This window comes from Canis lupus, chromosome 15 (genome assembly GCF_011100685.1).
Source record: "Canis lupus familiaris isolate Mischka breed German Shepherd chromosome 15, alternate assembly UU_Cfam_GSD_1.0, whole genome shotgun sequence".
NCBI classification, from domain to species: Eukaryota; Metazoa; Chordata; class Mammalia; order Carnivora; family Canidae; genus Canis; species Canis lupus.
In genome coordinates, this window is record NC_049236.1 from 43986531 (window position 1) to 44005233 (window position 18703).

General features: G+C 37.4%; 1 protein-coding gene across 6 annotated transcripts in view; it reads right to left on the reverse strand.

Annotated features, from left to right (window-relative positions):
• Positions 1 to 250: 250 nt before the first annotated feature.
• Positions 251 to 18703, reverse strand: part of ANAPC10 (anaphase promoting complex subunit 10) — an 88035-nt gene continuing 69582 nt past the window's right edge. For 5 of the 6 annotated variants that reach the window (XM_038558896.1, XM_038558898.1, XM_038558897.1 and 2 more), the window contains exon 5: positions 251 to 553. In XM_038558896.1, the coding sequence (XP_038414824.1) occupies positions 323 to 553 (231 nt within the window). In that variant the 3' untranslated portion in view covers positions 251 to 322. Of the gene's footprint in view, positions 554 to 3727; positions 3784 to 18703 lie in introns of all 6 variants that reach the window. The other variant, XM_038558901.1, reaches the window with a different exon arrangement.

Consider the following 18703-nt stretch of genomic DNA (forward strand, 5'->3'; position numbering starts at 1 on the left):
ACTGTATGAAATAATCACTTAGTAAAAAATTGTGTATCTCTTAAAATTTTCAGTTCAATTGTTTTTCTTTTGATATACTGAAAAATTTAATGATTGGCTTTAAATCTTTTTTTAATAATGTAAAATATGTAAGCTTTATTATATGTTAAAGAAAATAAAAAATAGGATGACCCAAAATTTACTCATTAAAGTTACAATAAAGTACTCTTCGATGAATACAAAATTGCAAAATAATTGATGCTTTTCTCAATAAAGATTCCAGATATATTTACTGATGAGATAAAACAATGATATGTTTAATGACTTTTGTTCTGTGTTAAGGTCACCTTATTGAACGATACATCATGAAATCGATAGTTGTACATCTAGGAAATTTACCAATGGAGCTCTCTTCCACTGGTGTGTATATTTTAATTTGTCTCATGTGGGTGTCTCTTCCATTTTGGTGATTGGCTAGAACAGCAATCTGTATCATGAATGTGCGAGTTGGCTTCTTATGGTTATCAGTTAAGGGAACATGAATCCAGCCACTTGGTTCCACCAATTCAAGTTGCTGCCAAGAAAACAAAAGTCAGATTATATTTTTACCCAATGAATATAATTTATTATAATGAATACATTTTAAAGTTGGCTTATAATTAACATTTTGCTCACTGAGAGAATGACAGTATAACAACCATTACCAGTTATTTGGCATTTTTATATCATGATCCATTCTTACACTTGCTAATAAGCACTCTACATGTACCATGTTATAGACAAAATAAAAATAGATATATGCAGTCTTAGTGTTTATAGAAACTTGTATACCATTCAAGTTCAGAATCAGACATGTATTAATGTATATAGCCAATGGAAGACCATGTTGATATAAGTAGGAAAAGAATCTAACGTTACATCTCAGGTATACTTTATTTCAAGGACCATACCTAATATACCCGAAACACATTTAAGAATAAATCAGATTATATATAAACTTCAAAAAATATTAACAAAAGAAAATCAATAATTAAAAAAAAAACAGACAGCTTTTTTTTCTTGAACAACAGTAAGTGATTTATCTAGTCTGGATGATATTCTAAGCCTAAAATCTAGATTTTTAATAAGAAATTCCAGATAAATTTTTTTAATTCTTAATTTTATTTTAATCAAGAGTCCAAACTATCCTTCCTTAACAAGGGAAAGAAAATCATAAGTCAAAAGGTAAACCTAAGTTTCTAAAATTTTTTCTTTGAAGTAGTTTTTAAAAGATAAATACTGATTTCTAAATTATCTTAATTATTGAACATATATAAACTATATACATCACCAAAAACACAGGTTTACCTTAACAACACAACCAAATGGCAGTGTCAAAGAATCTAAATCTGGATTCTATGAGTTACTCTACTAAAACAATTAATTGAACATGACTGTATCTTCTTATTTTCCTTTCCTCTCTCCCTTCTTTCTTTTTTCTTTCTTTCACTTTTTCATTCCTCTCCTTTTCCTCCTTCCCTCTTTCCCTTCTTCCTTCCTTCCCTTCTTCTTCTTTCTTCATTCTTTTATTCTTTTTTTTTTTTATGGAGGAGAAGGGTGGGTAGATACAAATAGAGATGTGGACAAGACAAAGAGAAAAGGAATCCTATGAAAAGGTAGTTATTTTTTTAAGACTGAATGATTTCTCCTTTTAAGTACAGAATGTAAGAATGAATAAATCTCTACTCCTCATAGTATTTTTAGTCAGTGGTTGTTGTTGCTTTTAAAAAACTTGTATCAGTGCTAACTTACCTTTAAAAAAAATAGGGGAGGGGATCCCTGGGTGGCTCAGCGGTTAAGCATCTGCCTTTGGCTCAGGGTGTGATTCTGGAGTCCCGGCATCGAGTCCCACGTCAGGCTCCCTGCATGGAGCCTGCTTCTCCCTCTGCCTGTCTCTGCCTCTCTCTCTTTATGCCTCTCATGAATAAATAAATAAAATATTTAATAGATAGATAGATAGATAGATAGATAGATAGATAGATAGATTTTATTTACTTATTCATGAGAGACACAGAGAGGCAGAGACACAGGCAGAGGGAGAAGCAAGCTCCATGCAGGGAGCCCAATATGGGACTCGATCCCGGAACTCCAGGATCCTGCCCTGGGCCAAAGGCAGCAGCTTGTGGTGCTGACATTTCTGATGTGAGTGGGATTCACTACGCTGATGCTGTGTTAGAAAAACTGCAAAATGAACTCAGATATCGCTATGGGAAGGAACTGCTGCTGTGGAGAAACATTGCTAGGATGATGGAAAGTAAACAGGACAATTAACAGGGGGAAGTAAGTCTCTTTTTCCTCTTCCTGCCCTGCAGTCTCCCTCTAGCCTACCCTTTTACCAGAACTTAACAGCCAAGCAAGAGCTCCACATATATGAAATCTTTACTGAGAAACCATTATGTGTTGAACAATGTTATAGGGGCTAAAAATAAAAAATACAGTGGCAAATAAGATCACGCCTGAAAAAAACTACTCAAAGAGGTACAAAAAGATAGGGTTTAAACATGACTTCAGGGGCAGCCCGGGTGGCTCAGCTGTTTAGCACCACCTTCAGCCCAGGGCCTGATCCTAGAGACCTGGGATCGAGTCCCACGTCAGGCTCCCTGCATGGAGCCTGCTTCTTCTTTGCCTGTTGTCTCTGCCTCTCTGTGTGTCTCTCATGAATAAATAAATAAAATCTTAAAAAAAAAAAAAAAAACACATGACTTCAAGAAAGAAGTCATAATAAAAATACTAGTAGTGAGGAAGAAAAATCAACAAAAAGAATAAAAAATAAATCAATATACTTATAAAATAAAATGTGTCAATAATAATTCCTCAAAAAGAACGCTAATGACAATAATAGCAGCAAGTGCTTACCTGGCACTATTATGTGCCAGGTACTGTTCAAAGTGCATTAAGTATATTAATTTACTTAATCCTAGCAATGAGGCAGGTAACATTATCCTGCTGTCACAAATGAGACAAGTGAGACACAGAAAAGTTAAGTAATTTCAGTGAAGCCACATAGCTGGTAAGTGGCAGAGCTGTGATTCAAACAGGCAGCATGATTCCAGGGACTATGCTTTTATAAATATAATGTGTTTTATATTATATAAAGATAATAATTTAGTGGCTATAATTTTATCTGAAATCCTATATTATACAAAAAAAAACATGAATGAAATGAATTATGGGTAGGAGAGAATTCCCCACAATCCTATCATAATACAATTTCCTTTTAAGCCAACACATAAACATATACACATATAACATAAAGGGAATTATAAAAGAGAACAATAATAGAATTAAATATATATTTCAATTTCAAAAATCTTAAAGAGGAAAAAAGTAAATAGTATTATATATACTAAAAAAAGTTTTCATTTTTTAAAAATTTTTATTTATTATTTTTTATATATACTGAAAAAAGTTTTTTTTTAAAAAAACATGGTAGGGTGGTATATAAAAAGTATAAAATAAGTTGATAAAAGATATATGCATCAAACACCATCTTTAAAAAAATCAGGGTCTTGGGGTGCCCAGCTGGCTCAATTGGTGGAGCATGTAACTCTTGATCTCAGGGTTGTAAGTTTGAGCAGCACGTTTGGTAGGGAGATTACTTAAAAATAACATCTAAAAAACAAAAACAGGCTCTCTTGAGGATATTATGCTAGTGAAATGTGCCAGTCATAGAAGAACAATACTGCATGATTCCACTCACGTAAGGTACCTGCTGCTAGTGTAGTCAAATTCAGAGACAGAAAGTAGAATGATGGTTGCCAGGGGCTGCAGGGAGAAGGGAATGGGGAGTTAGTGTTTAATAGGTATGGAGTCTCAGTTTGGGAAGATAAAACAGTTGTAGAGGTGGATGGTGGTGATGACTGTACAACAATGTACTTAATGCCACAGAACTGTACTTATAAATGATTAAAATGGTAAATTTTATGTTATGTATATTTTACCATACAAAAACTACAGTTCTCCGTTCAACAAAAAAAAAACCCAAGTCATGTGGTGATATCGAAACCCTAAAATACTGCTGGCTGTAAAATACTGTACTGGCTGTACATTTTACACTATAAAATGATGCCACCACTTTGGAAAATCATATCACAGTTCCTCAAGTGATTAAACATAGTTACCAGATGATCAGCAATTCTATCCTCAGATTTATATCCCAAAGAAATTAAAACACACGTTCACCCAAAAAATATGTACACAAATGTTTATAACAGCATTATTCATAGTAGCCAAAACATGCAAACAACCTAATGTCCCACAGTTGATGAATGGATAAATAAAATAGGCCATACTCATACAATGCAATATAATTTAGCAATAAAAAGAAATGCGCTGATATATACATAATACTTTGAACCTTGAAAGTGAAATAAGCTAGCTGATCACAAAGGACTGCATTCTATATGATTCCATTTATATCAATGTCCAAAGTAGGTAAATCCATACAGACAAAAAGTAAATTGGTAATCGCGTAGGGCCGAATAGCGGTGGTGGTGGGGTGCAGGGGATGGGAAGTGATTACTTATCAGTACATGGTTTCCTTTGGAGGTCATAAAAATGTTCTAAAACTGGTGATGCTTGTAAAACTCCATGAACACACTAAAAACCAAGGTTATACATCTTAAATTAACTACATAGTATGTAAATTATATCTCAGTAAAGCTGACTACATATAAAAAAAGGCAAATCTGTTTTAATACAGTGATTAAGAAATATTCTAAATACACCAATAAAAAGAAATTTAAAAAAAAGAAATACTCTAAATACAAGCAAATGTTAAAAATATACTTGACAAATGAAATCAAAGAGAAAACAGAGAGAGAGAGAGAGAGAGAGAGAGAGAGATGCCTGTGTGGCTCAGTCAGTTAAGTGCCTGATTCCTGATCTCAGCTCAGGTCTTAATCTCAGGATCATGAATTCAAGCCCCATGTTGGGCTTTAAAAAAAAAGGAAAGAAAGAAAGAAAGTAGAACTATAAATATTAATTAGATTCTTAAGTTTTTCTGGGGAAAAATGGGGGAGGATAAGAAAAGTTAATATCCAAAAGAGAAAAATGAGGACAAGGAATAAAGCTGGTAAGTCTAGAAAGTAAAACCTAGTACAAAGCCATATTAAATACATGGTATGGTACTATATATTTCATATCAGTAGGTGTACCAGTCAGGGTGCATTTGGCTGCAGGTAGCATAAAATCTAATTCAATGAGACTTAAACAATGAGAAAATTTAGCCAATAGGAATATAATAGGAATGCCTGAGTTAATATGGTCACAGGATAGGTTAATTCAAAAGCTCAAGGATGCTCTCTAAGACTCAGGTCCTTTCATCTTCTCACTCTTCCAGGATAGCATTGTTCTCAAACTGGCTTCCCTTATAGTAGTCACTTGATGGCTGCAGCACTCCTCCAGAGGCAGAAATTAAATACTACTCACGTCTTGGATCTTTTTTAAGAATAAGCATACCTTGGGGCACCTGGTTGGCTGAGTCAGTTAAGGTCTGTCTTCGGCTCAGGTCATGATCCCAGTGTCGCGGGATGAAGCCCCGCATCTGGCTCCCTGCTCAATGGGGTAGCTGCTTCTCTTTCTCCTCTGACCTTCCTCATCCCCTACTCATGCTCTCTCTTTCTCTCTCTCAAATTAATAAATAAAATCTCAAAAAAAAAAAAAAAAAAAAAAGAACAAGCACACATTCTCAGAAGCTCATGTTAAATATCCATCCTTAGGTTAATCATCAACAGAGGAGTGGGACCACCATGATTGGTTTGCCTCAATTTGGACTCATTCCCTGAATGGCAGCACATAGCTACTTTCTGGAAGGTAGAAAGTTGAATAAAATTGGAGTTCTATCAGAAAAAAAGGTTAGAGAGAATGGATATTGAGTGGAAAACTAACTGCCATAGTGAAGAAAGGATGGCTTTCAAAACTAGCACTGTAACGACTGGTTATTTAATAAAAGTTTAGATTTTAACTTTATACCAAATTCAAAAGTACATTCTTAAAGAATTAAATATCTATACAAATAAACAATCACAATAAGAAAACTACAAGAGTATTAGAATAATTATACAAGATCACGTTTACAATCTTCTGGTAGGATTCACCTTCCAAAGCAGTTCACAAACCAAAAGATAAAGGAAGAAAACAAATTTGACTACAATAAACATCAAAAATTTCTGTAAGGCCAAAAATAAAGTAAAAAATAGTAAAAAACAAAAACAAAAACAAAACAGTAAACTGAGGGAAAAAAACACCTCTATTTCATAACAAAGAAATGAGATCTTAGAAATAATCAGAGGAGCACCTGGGTGGCTCAGTCAGTTAAGCACCTAACTCTTGATATCAACTCAGGTCACAAAACCTTAAGGAAAAAAAATCAACACAAATTTAAAAAATAGACATATGCCATGTACAGTATATATACACACAAAAGGAGAAATGTAATGGGCCAACAAACACAAGGAAATTGTTCAATCTCAATAATAGATACAAGTTTAAAAGTGTGTGTGTGTATGTGTATGTGTGTGTGTGTATAATATCATACTGGTAAAGATTATAATAATTAAGAACTCTCATTATTGGTGAGGGTAAGGGAAATGTACTCTCATAGACTGATCTAGAAATTAAATAGGTATAAGCTTTCTGAAAAGTAATATGGTAAGACCTATCAACATTTTAAATGTAATTAGCCTTTAACAGAGTAACTTCACTTCTGGAACTATACATGTAGTCTTATATAAATAAGTTATATGACTTATATATATATAATAACTTATATATTATATATATGACATATATATAGAAATAACTTATATAAATAAGTTATATGACTACCAATTGAAGGGTGATTGTGGTACCCAGCCCCCAAGATGACCCTGGTGATTCACGGCTTTTAACTAGTTTCTTCCTACAATGGGTTAGGGTTGGCTTTGTGCAACCAACAGAGTATGTCACAAGTGACAATGAGAGACTTTGCAGATAGGTCATAAAAGACACTATAGTTTCTTCCTCTGTTGTGCTACTCCTTCTGGAGAAACCAGCTCCATGACATGAAGACACTGAAGAAGCCCCCAGGAGAGGTCCATATGGAGAGAAACCTAGGCCCAACCTGCCAGCACATGAGTGAACCACCTTAGAAGTGGATTGATTCTCCAGTCTCAGTCAGCGTAGCTGACATACCACTTTAACTGCATGAGAGACTATGAGAGAGAACTGGCTAGCCAAGATCTTTCCAAATTCTTGAACAGAAATCATGAGAGATAATAAATGATAACTGTTGTTTAATACCACTAAGTTTTGGGTTATTTGTTACATAGCAATAGTAAAATACAGAGTGGTTAACTAAATAATAGTCCATATCCTGGAATATCCTACAGCAAGTAAAAATGATGTATCTTTCTATATATTTGCAGTTATTTGCAGCTATCTCTGGTTAATTTTAAAAAATAAAATACTAATAAATAACTTGTATGATCTTATATTTTTTAAAGATTTTTTTATGGATAGAGAAAAAGTCTAAGGATATTCACTAAAATATAGACAATATAATGAGAATGTAAACCATTTTCATTTTATTCTAATTTTATGTATTGCCTATGTTTTTCTTAATAAACATGTATTTATCTTATTTAAAAAGCTATTTTTAATTTGATGGTGGTTGGGGGAAGAAAGATTTTCAGGAAGTTTCAATACCTGAGCTTAGTATCTCATTAATAGTACTCCTTTCTTCCACTAATAGACTCATCCTTCTTGGTGATTTATACATCCATTTAACAATCTGGATTCTCCTTTTCTTCATTTCTTCACTTCCAACAATTTTGATTAGTCATATTCACACTTGATCATGAGCAACGGCTGCAATATAGCTGAAATGTTGACTTAAAATACCTCATCTTTATGGGCTCCTAAATTACTGGCTTTCTCTAGTGATATCCATGGCAATAGTCTTACCCCCAGCAAAACATCGAGACCACTGATTCCCCCTACTTCTTGACTATTCATTAATCCATTCAATCTTAGTTCCTACTTTATCTCAAGACATCTGATAGTTCATTATGACAATCTCTTTACACACTTAAATTCAATGTCTGTCTCTGCTTTTTGTTTGTTTGTTTTGTTTTTTTTAAGGAAATAATCCTGGTTATATCCAACTCGCTGCTTATTCTATGCCTATTGAAGAAAAATAGCCATGCTCACGGTCTCTGGATTAGCTGTTTCTAGGCTTGTCCTCAAATCCTAACATCTCTAATCTTTTCTCTCTGAGCTATTGTCTTATTAAAAAAACTGTTTAGAGGGAGGGGCAAGAAGGCGGAAGAGTAGGGTCCCCAAATCACCTGTCCCCACCAAATTACCTAGATAACCTTCAAATCAGCCTGAAAATCTACGAATTCCGCCTGAGATTTAAAGAGAGAACACCTGGAATGCTACAGTGAGAAGAGTTCGCGCTTCTATCAAGGAAGGAAGACAGGAAAAAAGAAATAAAGAAACAAAGGCCTCCAAGGGGGAGGGGCCCCGCGAGGAGCCGTGCTAAGGCCAGGGCGAGTGTCCCCAGGACAGGAGAGCCCCGTCCCGGAGACGCAGGAGCTGCACCGACCTTCCCGGCGGAAAGGGGCTCGCAGGGAGTTAGAGCAGGACCCCAGGAGGGCGGGGATACCCTCGGGCTCCCTGGGACACTAAGAGACACCTGCGCGCCCAGGAGAGTGCGCCACACCCCGCGGCGAGCTCCCTAAAGGGTTGCAACACGCACAGCTGGACCCGGAACAGCTCGGAGGGGATCCGGCTGCGGCTCCAAGGAGGGGGCTGCGCGGCCCCGGGAGCAGCTCGGAGGGTCTCGGGGAGATCCGCAGCCGGGAGCGCGAATCCAACAGCGCAGGCCCGGGAGCCCAGGGCGCCAGGACACAGCCCAGAATCCGGCCTTCCCCCGGGACAGGCAGAGGCCGGGAGGAAAGGACAGCAAGGACGCTCCTGCCCCAAGCAGAGCAGATCAGCGGCCCCGCCCCGGAATATCCAGGCCCTGCAGACGGAGAGCTCTGTAGTTACTGCGGGAGCTGAAGCCAGGGCTCCAGGGCTGGCCCCGCCACTGGGGTTGTTCCTCCTGGGGCCTCAAGGGGTAAACAACCCCCACTGAGCCCTGCACCAGGCCGGGGGCAGAGCAGCCCCCCCAAGTGCTAACACCTGAAAATCAGCACAACAGGCCCCTCCCCCAGAAGACCAACTAGACGGACAAGTTCCAGGGGAAGTCAAGGGACTTAAAATATACAGAATCAGAAGATACATCCCCGTGGTTTTTTTTTTTTTTCTTTTTGATTTCTGTTTGCTTCCCCCACCTTTATTTCCTTTCTTTCTTTTTCTTTCTTTTTCTTCTTTTCTCTTTTTTTCTTCCTTTTTTCTTTTTTCTTTTTCTCTTTTCTTTCCTTCTTTCTCTCCTCTCTTTTTCTCCTTTTCCCAATACAACTTGTTTTTGGCCACTCTGCACTGAGCAAAATGACTAGAAGGAAAACCTCACCTCAAAAGAAAGAATCAGAAACAGTCCTCTCTCCCACAGAGTTACAAAATCTGGATTACAATTCAATGTCAGAAAGCCAATTCAGAAGCACTATTATACAGCTACTGGGGGCTCTAGAAAAAAGCATAAAGGACTCAAGAGACTTCATGACTGCAGAATTTAGATCCAATCAGGCAGAAATTAAAAATCAATTGAATGAGATGCAATCCAAACTAGAAGTCCTAACGACGAGGGTTAACGAGGTGGAAGAACGAGTGAGTGACATAGAAGACAAGTTGACGGCAAAGAGGGAAACTGAGGAAAAAAGAGACAAACAATTAAAAGAGCATGAAGATAGATTAAGGGAAATAAACGACAGCCTGAGGAAGAAAAACCTATGTTTAATTGGGGTTCCCGAGGGCACCGAAAGGGACAGAGGGCCAGAATATGTATTTGAACAAATCATAGCTGAAAACTTTCCTAATCTGGGAGGGGAAACAGGCGGTCAGATCCAGGAAATAGAGAGATCCCCCCCTAAAATCAATAAAAACCATTCAACACCTCGACATTTAATAGTGAAGCTTGCAAATTCCAAAGATAAAGAGAAGATCCTTAAAGCAGCAAGAGACAAGAAATCCCTGACTTTTATGGGGAGGAGTATTAGGGTAACAGCAGACCTCTCCACAGAGACCTGGCAGGCCAGAAAGGGCTGGCAGGATATATTCAGGGTCCTAAATGAGAAGAACATGCAACCAAGAATACTTTATCCAGCAAGGCTCTCATTCAAAATGGAAGGAGAGATAAAGAGCTTCCAAGACAGGCAGGAACTGAAAGAATATGTGACCTCCAAACCAGCTCTGCAAGAAATTTTAAGGGGGACTCTTAAAATTCCCCTTTAAGAAGAAGTTCAGTGGAACAATCCACAAAAACAAGGACTGAATAGATATCATGATGACACTAAACTCATATCTCTTAATAGTAACTCGGAATGTGAACGGGCTTAATGACCCCATCAAAAGGTGCAGGGTTTCAGACTGGATAAAAAAAGCAGGACCCATCTATTTGCTGTCTACAAGAGACTCATTTTAGACAGAAGGACACCTACAGCCTGAAAATAAAAGGTTGGAGAACCATTTACCATTCAAATGGTCCTCAAAAGAAAGCAGGGGTAGCCATCCTTATATCAGATAAACTAAAATTTACCCCGAAGACTGTAGTGAGAGATGAAGAGGGACACTATATCATACTTAAAGGATCTATCCAACAAGAGGACTTAACAATCCTCAATATATATGCCCCGAATGTGGGAGCTGCCAAATATTTAAATCAATTAATAACCAAAGTGAAGAAATACTTAGATAATAATACACTTATACTTGGTGACTTCAATCTAGCTCTTTCTATACTACATAGGTCCTCTAAGCACAACATCTCCAAAGAAACGAGAGCTTTAAATGATACACTGGACCAGATGGATTTCACAGATATCTACAGAACTTTACATCCAAACTCAACTGAATACACATTCTTCTCAAGTGCACATGGAACTTTCTCCAGAATAGACCACATACTGGGTCACAAATCAGGTCTGAACCGATACCAAAAGATTGGGATCATCCCCTGCATATTCTCAGACCATAATGCCTTGAAATTAGAATTAAATCACAACAAGAAGTTTGGAAGGACCTCAAATACGTGGAGGTTAAGGACCATCCAGCTAAAAGATGAAAGGGTCAACCAGGAAATTAAGGAAGAATTAAAAAGATTCATGGAAACTAATGAAAATGAAGATACAACCGTTCAAAATCTTTGGGATGCAGCAAAAGCAATCCTGAGGGGGAAATACATCGCAATACAAGCATCCATTCAAAAACTGGAAAGAACTCAAATACAAAAGCTAACCTTACACATAAAGGAGCTAGAGAAAAAACAGCAAATAGATCCTACACCCAGCAGAAGAAGAGAGTTAATAAAGATTCGAGCAGAACTCAACGAAATCGAGACCAGAAGAACATGGAACAGATCAACAAAACCAGGAGTTGGTTCTTTGAAAGAATTAATAAGATAGATAAACCATTAGCCAGCCTTATTAAAAAGAAGAGAGAGAAGACTCAAATTAATAACATCATGAATGAGAAAGGAGAGATCACTACCAACACCAAGGAAATACAAACGATTTTAAAAACATATTATGAACAGCTATACGCCAATAAATTAGGCAATCTAGAAGAAATGGACGCATTCCTGGAAAGCCACAAACTACCAAAACTGGAACAGGAAGAAATAGAAAACCTGAAACGGCCGATAACCAGGGAGGAAATTGAAGCAGTCATCAAAAACCTCCCAAGACACAAAAGTCCAGGACCAGATGGCTTCCCAGGGGAATTCTATCAAACGTTTAAAGAAGAAACCATACCTATTCTACTAAAGCTGTTTGGAAAGATAGAAAGAGATGGAGTACTTCCAAATTCGTTCTATGAGGCCAGCATCACCTTAATTCCAAAACCAGACAAAGACCCCACCAAAAAGGAGAATTACAGACCAATATCCCTGATGAACGTGGATGCAAAAATTCTCAACAAGATACTAGCCAATAGGATCCAACAGTACATTAAGAAAATTATTCACCATGACCAAGTAGGATTTATCCCCAGGACACAAGTCTGGTTCAACACTCGTAAAACAATCAATGTGATTCATCATATCAGCAAGAGAAAAACCAAGAACCATATGATCCTCTCATTAGATGCAGAGAAAGCATTTGACAAAATACAGCATCCATTCCTCGACATCTTAAAAGCCATCTACGAAAAGCCCACAGCAAATATCATTCTCAATGGGGAAGCACTGGGAGCCTAAGATCAGGAACAAGACAGGGATGTCCACTCTCACCACTGCTATTCAACATAGTGCTGGAAGTCCTAGCCTCGGCAACGAGACAACAAAAAGACATTAAAGGCATTCAAATTGGCAAAGAAGAAGTCAAACTCTCCCTCTTTGCCGATGACATGATACTCTACATAGAAAACCCAAAAGCGTCCACCCCAAGATTGCTAGAATTCATACAACAATATGGTAGCGTGGCAGGATACAAAATCAATGCCCAGAAATCAATGGCATTTCTATACACTAACAATGAGACTGAAGAAAGAGAAATTAAGGAGTCAATCCCATTTACAATTGCACCCAAAAGCATAAGATACCTAGGAATAAACCTAACCAAAGAGGTAAAGGATCTATACCCTAAAAACTATAGAACACTTCTGAAAGAAATTGAGGAAGACACAAAGAGATGGAAAAATATTCCATGCTCATGGAATGGCAGAATTAATATTGTGAAAATGTCAAATGTTACCCAGGGCAATTTACACGTTTAATGCAATCCCTATCAAAATACCATGGACTTTCTTCAGAGAGTTAGAACAAATTATTTTAAGATTTGTGTGGAATCAGAAAAGACCCCGAATAGCCAGGGGAATTTTAAAAAAGAAAACCATATCTGGGGGTTTCAAAATGCCAGTTTTCAGGTTGTACTACAAAGCTGTGGTCATCAAGACAGTGTGGTACTGGCACAAAAACAGACACATAGATCAATGGAACAGAATAGAGAATCCAGAAGTGGACCCTGAACTTTATGGTTAACTAATATTTGATAAAGGAGGAAAGACTATCCACTGGAAGAAAGACAGTCTCTTCAATAAATGGTGCCGGGAAAATTGGACATCCACATGCAGAAGAATGAAACTAGACCATTCTCTTTCACCATATACAAAGATAAACCCAAAATGGATGAAAGATCTAAATGTGAGACAAGAGTCCATCAAAATCCTAGAGGAGAACACAGGCAACACCCTTTTTGAACTCAGCCAGTTAACTTCTTGCAAGATACATCCACGAAGGCAAAAGAAACAAAAGCAAAAATGGACTATTGGGACTTCATCAAGATAAGAAGCTTTTGCACAGTAAAGGATACAGTCAACAAAACTAAAAGACAACCTACAGAATGGGAGAAGATATTTGCAAATGACGTATCAGATAAAGGGCTAGTTTCCAAGTTCTATAAAGAACTTATTAAACTCAACACCAAAGAAACAAACAATCCAATCATGAAATGGGCAAAAGACATGAAGAGAAATCTCACAGAGGAAGACATTGACATGGCCAACATGCACATGAGAAAATGCTCTGCATCACTTGCCATCAGGGAAATACAAATCAAAACCACAATGAGATACCACCTCACACCAGTGAGAATGGGGAAAATTAACAAGGCAGGAAACCACACATGTTGGAGAGGATGTGGAGAAAAGGGAACCCTCTTACACTGTTGGTGGGAATGTGAACTGGTGCAGCCACTCTGGAAAACTGTGTGGAGGTTCCTCAAAGAGTTAAAAATAGACCTGCCCTATAACCCAGCAATTGCACTGTTGGGGATTTACCCCAAAGATTCAGATGCAATGAAACGCCGGGACACCTGCACCCCGATGTTTCTAGCAGCAATGTCCACAATAGCCAAACTGTGGAAGGAGCCTCGGTGTCCATCGAAAGATGAATGGATAAAGAAGATATGGTCTATGTACACATGGAATATTACTCAGCCATTAGAAACAACAAATACCCACCATTTGCTTCAACGTGGATGGAACTGGAAGGTATTATGCTGCGTGAAGTAAGTCAATCGGAGAAGGACAAACATTGTATGTTCTCATTCATTTGGGGAATATAAATAATAGTGAAAGGGAATATAAGGGAAGGGAGAAGAAATGTGTGGGAAATATTAGAAAGGGAAACAGAACATAAAGACTCCTAACTCTGGGAAACGAACTAGGGGTGATGGAAGGGGAGGAGGGCAGGGGGTGGGAGTGAATGAGTGATGGGCACTGAGGGGTACACTTGATGGGATGAGCACTGGGTGTTATTCTGTATGTTGGTAAATTGAACACCAATAAAAAATAAGTTATTAAAAAAAAAAAAACTGTTTAGGGCAGCCCCGGTGGCTTAGTGGTTTAGCACTGCCTTCGGCTTGGGGTGTGATCCTGGAGACCCAGGATTGAGTCCCACGTCGGGCTCCCTGCATGGAGTCTGCTTCTCCCTCTGCCTGTGTCTCTGCCTCTATCTCTGTCTGTCATCCATAAATAAATAAAATCTTTAAAAAAATAAATTAAAAAAAAACAAAAAATCCGTTTAATTGACAATTAAAAAACTGTCTATTAAAAAAGCAGAGATAATCAGAAAAAATACCATCTTTCCATCAGCTGTTGTACAGTAAAATAACTGCTCCTGAATTTTTCTGAAGCCAGTTCTTCCATTTGCCAACAGATCCCTTTGCAAAGACTTTCCCAACCCAAAGACCCTGATCCCTAATAAACATTCTCTCTCCAAATAATCTTCTCTTAACTGAAGCACTGTCATCAGCATTCAAATATGCCACAATATTTGTTGTTTTAAAAATTTAAAATAAAACCCTTTCTTAATCCTATATTCTCCTCCACCTACTGACCCAATCCTCTGTTGCCTTTAACAGCAAAACTCCTTAAAATTTTTTAAAATAAATTTTTTTACTTGTTATTTTTATCCCACTGCAATCTGAATTTTATTCCTATCACTGAAACCTATCTTTGACCAATCTGGCCAAAGTTACCAGGGACCCTCAACTTGCCAGATCAATTCCTCTCAGAACAGTTCTTGATACAGTTTGTTACTGAATTCTGGATTTTATCTAATGATTTTATCTAATGATCCTGACCACAATATGTATTTATATTTAAAGTTTTAAGTCTTTATGTAATATTGTAGTTTAAACACAGTTTTGTACACAAAATACATAACATGGTTTATCAAAGAATGTTAAAAGAATGTTCTAAATTACAGAGAAAATAAATGGAAACTTGGCAAAGAGATAAACTTAAAAGATTAATAAAGTTAAGACTTATTAAAGTAAGTTAAATATTTGAAATCATGTGCTTAAAGATACATCTACCTGAGTGAACTTGGAAAGAGATCCTTCCCAAGTCAAGCCTATGATAAGATTATAACCTTGTAAGATTGCAGGCAGAGGATGTAGCTTAGATATGCCTAGACTCCTGACTCACAGAAAGTGAGATATGTGTTGTTTTAACCTACTAAATTTGTAGTAATATGTTACACAGAAACAGAAAACTAATACATAAGGGCATCAGATGAATAATGAATATTGAAAAATTTATAGAAGACTAGTGAAAATTCCATGTTAAAAAATATCTAGGGTTTTTACAAGTGTTTATAACTAACTCAAACAGATATAACAAACTGAGACAATTCCTAGTGTTGATTTGAAATAGATATTTCTTCAACATTTCATTTTGGGGAGCCTGGGTAGCTCTGTCAGTTAAATGTCCAACTCTTGGTTTCAGCTCAGGTCATGATCCGAGGACTTGTCAGGCTCTGTGCTCAGTGTAGGGTCTGCTTGCCCCTCTTCCTCCCCCTTTGCTCTCCTCCCTACTGCAGTGCATGCTCTCTTGGTCTCTAATAAATACATGAAATATATTTTTTAAAGATTTTATGTATTTATGGGACAACTGGGAGGCCCAGCGGTTTAGTGTCTGCCTTTGGCTCAAGGCATTATCCCAGAGTCGCAGGACTGAGTCCCACATCGGGCTCCTTGCATGGAGCCTGCTTCTCCTTCTGCCCGTGTCTCTGTGTCTCTGCCTCTCTTTCTCTCTGTCATGAATAAATAAGTAAAAAAAAAAAAAAAAAAAAAAAGATTTTATGTATTTACTTGACAGGGAGAGAGCAAGAGAGCACAAGCCGGGGAAGTGGTAGAGGGAGAGAGAGAGAAGCAGACTGCCCGCTGAGCAAGGAGCCTGATGTGGAGCTTGATCCCAGGACCCTGAGATCATGACCTGAGCAGAAGGCAGACAATTAACCAACTGAGCCACAAGGTGCCCCACAAATATAAATATTTAAAAAAAAAAACCACACATTTCATTATTTTTTTAAAAAGATTTTATTTATTCATGAGAGACAGAGAGAAAGAGAGAGAAAGAGAGAGAGAGAGAGAGAGAGAGAGAGGCAGAGACACAGGCAGAGGGTGAAGCAGGCTCCATGCAGGGAGCCTGACGTGGGACTTGATTCCAGGTCTCCAGGATCACGCCCTGGGCTGAAGGCGGCGCTAAACCGCTGAGCCACCCAGACTGCCCTCATTTCATTATTTGACCATGATCTTGTTTAATTAGTTCTAAAATATGTGTTTTAGAGGCAACCTACATAGTAGGTATTCCATCTAGTGGCAGGAGAAGCCATGTAATGGACCACATCAGCACTACTGACAGCCCAAAGTCTACTGAGTCACTTCTGAACAGGAGCCACCACCTTTCCTTAATATTCCTTCCTTGATATCAGCTCCTATGGTGCAAAGCCTACAATGGTAAAAACTGTATATAAATACAATCCATTAGTTTCTCTATCAAGGTATCTCTCAGCCTGGCTCTGGGATCTTCTACTTCTAATCACCAGCCTGAGTCATTACCTCTACTCTGGCTATGATTTATTTATGAGCAGATGTACCCCTCCAAGGATACACTGATTAAATCCACCATAAACAAAGCTTACATTAAAAAAAAAACAAGCAACATTTATCAATAAAAATCCTGTGCAGTATTAAATACAAAGTTGTTTATAAGTCCTTTGTTATTGCTAAACACATATCCCTGGAAAATCAATGAAATAAGAAATAACTGCTTGATAGCTGTTTCAAGAAAGCTGTCCTCTACTCTTCACTCTCACTATCTTTTCCTCCTTCATAAGCCATAGCTATGACTTGATAAAATTCTATAAAATCTCAAAGAGAACTGTCAACACACAAAGGAGCACATCCTGGAATTTTAACCATCCTTCCACTTATGAAGGAACAGAATCAGTTAACAGCAATGATGACCTACTTGTAGACAAAAAAAAAGTCTAATATGATCCAAAAGAAACTTCAGAAGTTCCAAATGTGCTATTCTTACTTAAGAATACCACAAAAGCAACTTAACAAAAGAGAATCCAACTCGAAAAAAGCTCAGTATGGAAAGCAAGCTCTTTTGCCCCAGTGAAGAAGGCAGCTACGTAACAAGGTGACTTTGAGGTCAAAACCAGTCACCTTGCTACGGATTGTCAAGACATTCATTTTGGGTGGTAAGTCAGAAAAAATTTCTACACAGACAAATTTACTACAGAAAGAGTTCCTACAGAGTTAAGATTATATTGCTTAACTGATCTAAAAGTGCCCTGGTTTTGTTTTATTTTTTAAAGAAGTATAACAAAGAGAAAAGAACTAGTATTCTACTAATCCACATGAGCAGTTCTGAATAAATTTGAAATTAATGTCATTTAAAATAATAATTTCATCAAACACCCAAAACGGCAAAGAAATGTTAAGAAGAAACTGCTAAATAGTTTTGGACAACAAAAAAACTTGAGAAACCAAGTTAACCAGACTTAATTATCATTAAAAGAAACCAGTAAATATGAATACATGCATATATACATACTAAAATTATGTTTTAGTTTTGGTTTATGTTTTAGTTCTAAAGAAAAGCTAGGGTGAGGCCAGGGTGGCTCAGCGGCTTAGCGCCGCCTTTGGCCGAGGGTGTGATCCTGGAGTCCTGGGATCAAGTCCCACGTCGGGCTGTGTGGAGCCTGCTTCTCCCACTGCCTGTGTCTGTGTCTCTCATGAATAAATAAATAAAAATTAAAAAAATAAAAAGAAAAGCTAAAAGTCTTATCTAATGAATAATCAAGAAATGACAATAGATAAAAATATGTAGTATAGTAGATCAAAAATAAAAGTAGGATAATTTTACTCCTGTATAATTTATAAGCTTTCCTCATAAGAATGTTGTAATATAATAAGTGTCATCATTGCTCAATCCATGGGACACTTTTCAGTTTGAAATTTCTTATCCTTTCTAACATAACTTGATGTAACCTCTTTGTTGAAATATTCTCTTCTCATGGCCTCTGATTTCACCTTCTTCAGATATTCCTCTTCTCCCTTTCCCTTTCCCTTTCCTTTCCTTTTCTTTCTTTCTTTTCTTCCTCCTCATCTTTCTGGAGATTCCTTGTTTGTTGCTTAAGTGTTATATTCCTCATAGTCCTGTCCTATAGCTAGTCTCACAACACAGAATTTAATCTACACAATTGTCCTATATCATCATATCCAGACGCATGACTTCAGATACCTCA